The 6000-nt window shown below is 47.7% G+C and overlaps 1 protein-coding gene across 1 annotated transcript in view; it reads left to right on the top strand.

The window, feature by feature from the left end:
- Positions 1-1600: 1600 nt before the first annotated feature.
- The window catches only part of PLD5 (phospholipase D family member 5), a 380049-nt gene continuing 375649 nt past the window's right edge, over positions 1601-6000 (top strand). The window contains exon 1 of the mRNA XM_081495441.1: positions 1601-1789. Within this exon, the coding sequence (XP_081351567.1) occupies positions 1601-1789 (189 nt within the window). The remainder of the gene's footprint in view (positions 1790-6000) is intronic.

Here is a 6000-nt window from a genome sequence, read left to right as displayed (position 1 = left end):
TTCATGTTTGAGTCTCAATTCTTTCAGTCACCAGGAAAATGGGGTGAATAACCTGTGTCTTTGCAAACTGTTGAGATTTAGAGATAACCCATAGACTGCGTACACATTACACAATGCAATTCAGCTCCTAAGAAAATCGATTTAGAATAACTAAGAATTGTGTGTGTTGTTTATATGTAGTTGCTACATCCTCAAACTCATTGGATTTTATTTCAACGACTACTATTACAATATCATCTTTTCATTTGAAGACTTTAATGGGATATGATACACAATCCTTGCCTTCACAGAACTTCATCAAATTCCAATCCATAATTTTATTCTTTGAAACTATCATACAAGGTGAATAGTTCTGGGTAACTGTTCTGCCAAGGGCTAGAGAGATCAGTTTATCCTTTGCGGCTCCTTTTCAACTCTCCATTACACTTCAGCTTTCAAACACCTAACAAGCTTTTAAATGGACCTGAGAAATCCTTAACACTAGTTGTTATTCGGCTTTTTGGAAAAACCAAAGAATGTTTTGAAAAATGTTGATTTTAAAAATAGCAAAAGGATAAAGAGATTATTAAGATTTAATGATTAATATGCTACCTTATTTCTAAAAAAAATCGTCTAAAAAATCATGCCACACTGAGCCCGGGAGGGAAAGCACTCGTAAAAGGGTTTGGGCATGCAAACCTGGCTCTGGGAGCTTGGGAACCGAGAAGAGAACGGCACAACACTCCAGACGCCTCTAGAACGAAGCGGAGGCAATGTCTCTTGGAATCGCCCTCCCAGGATCCGAGGGGCGAGGCTGCGGGGAGCCATGCTCCGCCGCCGGGCTACAGCACCCAGAGGGTCGGCATCGTTACACACCCTCCCAGGAAAGCGCACCAGGCTCAAGAAGACACTTGTCCTTGGGGCCGTTTTCTGGGGTTACTGGACACCTTCTGTTGGGAGTTCCCAAGAGTGGGATAAATGGGCTCCTGAGGCTGGAAGTTACTGAACTTTGAGAAAGAGATGAGGCAGAGGTCGGGGTGGCGAGTGGGGGAAGGGCAGGGTGGTACCAAGGAGGGAGGGGGCGCGGAGATGGTGCTGACTTCTCCAGGCGCGGTTCGCTTTCGAGTAAAAAATCCGAGGGGAAGAGACGGAGCCCTGCTGAGGGAAGGATGCGGAAGGGAGATCCGCCGCCCGCCTGGGCGCGGCGGGAGGGGCGGCGGCCGGACTCGCAGTCCTCGGCCTCCTCACTGCGCCAACCTGCAGGCGCGCGCGGCCCCTCCCGCCGCTCTCCGCCCCCTCCCGCCGCACTCCGCCCGAGGCCGACCCGGCCCAATCGGTGCCGCCGGGGGCCGGTGTGCTGAGCGCCAGCCCTGGACCGCAGGCGCCCGCACCCCGCGCCTCCGCCTCGCTCGCGGCGTCCCTCCTGCCCCATCTTCCTCCTCTCCTCTCCCTCTCCTCCCCCTCCCTCCCCGCCCGCTCCACCCCGCCCTGCCCGCGCTCGGCTCCCCCCGCGCTCCCCGCGCCCGGCCCGCGCTCGCTCGCTCCTCCCTCAGCCCCGACCGGCCTCCCGCACGCCCATCCCGAGCCCGCTGCGCGCCGGCAGCCGTCTGGTCATGTCAGGATGGAGATCCGGCAGCACGAGTGGCTCTCGGCCTCCCCCCACGAGGGCTTCGAGCAGATGAGGCTGAAAAGCCGCCCCAAGGAGCCCTCGCCGAGCCTGACCCGAGTGGGCGCGAACTTCTACAGCAGCGTCAAGCAGCAGGACTACAGCGCCAGCGTCTGGCTCCGGAGGAAAGACAAGCTGGAGCACGTAAGCGCGGCTCGCTCCCCCGGCCGCGGCCCTGCACCTGCCGCACGCGCACCCCAGCCCCGGAACCGGGCGCGGGGACCCCGCCGGCGGCCCCGTTCCGAGCTGGGGCGTCCGAGTCCTCCGCCAGCCCGGAGCCTCTCCAGCACTTTCCTGCCCCGGGAAGGAGCGGGTTGCGGGGAGGGGAGGGGCGGGAATGTTCCCTTCCGGCACTGCTCCTCCCTGCACACCTCGACCTCCCCGGGCTGCCACTGCGGGGAGGGGGGCGGGCGTCATTCGCATTGCGTTCCTGGGGTGCCTGTGCGGGGTGAGCAAGACGGGGAACTGACCCAGTGTGGCTCCAGGGAACCGGCATGACACGGTAGTGGGCTTAATAGAGGGGCGTTTGCTTCCTGTCTTTAGGGGGCTATTTTACCCGGTCCAGAACTAACATGAACAAATCTGTAAAGTTGTCGCCTCTGGCGACTAGCCTGCGTCCGCACACGAGCCATTCGAGTTTTCTGCAGCATATCCTCTGGGATGAGCAGGTGGCGGTCCTGTCTACCTGCGCCCAGTTAGGGAAGAATTTGCACATTGCAAGGAGTAGCAGCGAAAGAAAGAGCAGGTCGCCCAGCTCTCGGGCGCGCCGCTGCATGGTGGGGGGCCTGCGAGCGGGGACCCCCCCCCAAGAGTGCGTGTTTCACTGGAAAGGTTGTTGGCGCTGGGGCTGAGCTCGTAGGGCTCGACATTCGGGAGAGAAAAAGTCCTTCTAAAACGGTTTAGTGGATTCACAGTGTCAAATCTGACCCACCAGCATCTCCTTAACCAAATGTTAACATGAAACTAAGAGAATTATCTCAAGAGTGTAGAACAGCTAGCTACCGCCGGGAGGATGTCGTTTCTTCCCGCGGAGCTGCTTAATCCAAATTGGGTCTGTTAATGGAACGAGAAGGTTTCCTTGTATTTGGGTCACATCGCCAATTATGGTAGAAAGATAAGAATAAGAACTTCTGGAACACACATCTACCGCCGCAAGGACCACCCCCCCTCCCCCCTCCTCCCCGCCGCGCGCTGGCTTCTCTTCTGGGCTTTTCAGCAGCAACTAGCATCCCAGGAGAAAGTGGGCAAAAGAGTAATTCTTTTACCCGATCTGAAAAGATAGCCTTTGCTTTTTCTCTGAGGTCCTGATCCAGTCCCTGAAAGAGCAAGTTTAAAGATTTGAGTTGGGGAGCAGGCTGTCTTGTGTGTAGAGACAATTTCCTAACATCAAATGGATGTCTCAGATCCTTAAGACCATGCAAGTAACTGAAGGAGATTGCTAGGATGTAAGTTGTTTGAAAGGCAGCAGTGTCTGCTTAAAAATGCAAGCTCCAGAATTAGTGAAGGAACCCGTGGTTATTAGTTCAAAAAGGGCTAAATAGCACCTTAACTCCTGGTGTTGTTGTATTATTTTAGTACTAGGGAGAATAATCTACCCTGAGGATGCTGATAGAGTGTATCTTCATTTGTTTCACTCTCAATGTGTATTCATTTGCAGCTTGTGCTTTTAGCTGGTGTAGTTCCTTCATTTTCTTACTGAAAATCAATACTGCCACCTTCTATGATTATTGTCTTCTTGAATCGCAGACATTGCACATATTATACTTAGGTGGTTTCTCACTTTTACATTTTCATTGAAAGTATCAAGTCATACAGAGTGGGCCATGGCAGCCTCCCCTTTGTGGATGAGTATAGAATGCTCAGCACCTGCTGAGGATTAGAGACCAAGGAAAGTGAGATCTGGTTGTTTCCAGGTAAGGATTTATGCTTTCTTCTTCACTCAGATGCTCCAAAATAGAGCCTCATACTTGGTTTTTGAAAAATTACCTCATTTGTTATTTAAATCAAAGTCACATTTTTGTTTGCTTCCTCAAATACGTTTCATAAAACATATTCTGTTCTGATGTTTGTTCTACATACACTTGCTGTCAGTTAGGAATGGGGCTTTGCTTCTGGTGAAATTTTTGGTGATGTTCTCTTGCCCCTTTGAGACATCTATAAACATTTTAATGAAATAACATTTTTGAAAATGCTATGAAAAAGTAAATTAGTATAACAGTGTAATTTTATTTGCATCCAAGCTCAGCTATCTTATGTTATATACACTATGATGTTTTAGGTAGTTTGATGTTAATTTCTAATTACAAATCTAAAAACCTATAACTAATATATCCAAGTATATTATTGCCATGCAAAACATAAAACTATAATGTTGATTTTATAATAGAAAGCATTCTGAACATATGTGACACCTTCAGATTTAGATGTTTGAAAGATTAGAATGACTGTATCATGTGAAATTCAAGGGTGATGTACACTAGTTTGACCTCTTTGATCTGTCTAATCAAATGAATGACCACCATTTTTATTATGTTAAAAATAGGTAATTATAATGGAGATCATATGCATGAAAACAGTCTACTGTTCCTTTGCTCCTGCTTTAAAAGCAAGTCTAGTATTAAGGGCATAAATAAATTATGGCTTCAGATGATTGTATGTTCAGTCATCTCAATAACGGAATTCCCCGAAATGAAATGTGTCAGTGTGTGGACTCTGTCCAGACTTCAGTGGCATTGCTTAATCTGAAAGTCAATAATACGATGTAAAGTGACAGCTGAAGAATATATTACCACTCAATTCGGTAAAAATAAGGATGGTTTATCTCTCCTTTTCTAGTTTAAAGGCTACAGGACTAATCCCCAGGTTGGACAAAAGAAGAGTGACATGAATTGAATGATTAATAATTGGAATACATTCACCCCATCTTTAAATTGGATTCCTGTTATTGGTTGGTTGATACTTAAGATGAATACCCATTTATGTGAGGGAATTCTTTTGTTCATAGTCATGATTAGAAGCTATAAGGAAGTTATGTTTATACCATGAATTCTAGATTTTGAACTCTACTTGTAAATTTTAGGAAAAAGTAAATTTCTGGGCCCTGTGTAGAGTGTTGTCTTACTAGCTTCACATAGTGCTTCCCGTGCCCCTTCTGATGTCTATGTTAGAAGCTTTCTGTGTCCCTTTTCATACTTCAATAGAACTCTGCTACACAAAAGCTCTTGAGTGATCAAGCCTGGTCCCTCATCCTGAAGCTAAATCTTCTTCTTTGGGGATCAAGAATTCAGTACTGTTCACTGTAAGCTATCATCTTGGGGGCTTGTCTGTGCTCTTGGTTCTTAGACTCTTTTGCTTCCTGTTGTGCCTGATACTACCTATGGCTTTAAAAGGCATTAGGTTTGGGAGACAATGGAAGTCTTACTCTCTGTAGGATCCTGTATTTAACTTAGGTATAATGTACAAATGGAGGTTCCCTGGTGGCTCAGATGGTAAAGAATTTGCCTGCAATGCAGAAGACCCAGGTTTGACTCCTGGGTCAGGAAGATCCCCTGGAGGAGGGCATGCCAACCCACTCTAGTATTCTTGCCTGGAGAATCCCATGGACAGAGGAGCCTGGTTGACTACTGTCCATGGGGTCGCAGAGAATCAGACACGACTGAAGCGACTTAGCATACACACAGGTACAAATGAAGGTTATGATCTGGCAAACAAGAAAAGTACAAGGCTGCTTTTTCAACTCTAGCCCTTCTACTCTGTCAGGCCTCTCTGGGATTGGGTCACCTTGAGAGTCACCATTTAATACAGTCTGGCTATCTCAGAGCACAGTATTACATTAGGCTGGTGTCCTTTGGTAGTATTAATGTATGCCTTGATTGGCTTCTTTTTTGTTGTTGTTTGTTTTTTTTTTTTTTTCACAAGCAGGGAGAGTTGCAGAGGCTACTCTGCTAAGTTGCCTGGCTTAATACCAGTTGTGCATGTAGAGGTTTCTTGATGCTGTTTATGGAGATACGGATGTCTTATTTTCTCTCCTGCTTGTTCAGTTAGCTTTTGTCAGATTGTGGTTAACAGCAGGGCTCTAGTGAGATAGTCCTGGGCAAAGGACTCACCATCACCAGAATGTACACTCACAGTCCTCTGTAACAAGTCACAGGTTTACCAGATGACTTAAGGAGACAGTCCATGTCTGTACTCCAGTGAGGTACAGTCCCCTTATGGCAGGGGCTCAGTACTGCAGAAGAATTTTTTCCTTACACTTCTCACTTGTGCAGGTTGGCACGTGTCTTATTTCAGGCTGGTATAACAGAATACCATAGACTGGGTGCCTTTTAAGCATTTATTTCTCACAGTTCTGGAAT

This window comes from Giraffa tippelskirchi, chromosome 5 (assembly GCF_054371585.1).
Source record: "Giraffa tippelskirchi isolate mGirTip1 chromosome 5, T2T-mGirTip1v1.2.pri, whole genome shotgun sequence".
In the NCBI taxonomy this organism is placed as follows: Eukaryota; Metazoa; Chordata; class Mammalia; order Artiodactyla; family Giraffidae; genus Giraffa; species Giraffa tippelskirchi.
Note: the sequence above shows the minus strand (reverse complement) of the source record. Positions and strands in the feature narration are given on the sequence as shown.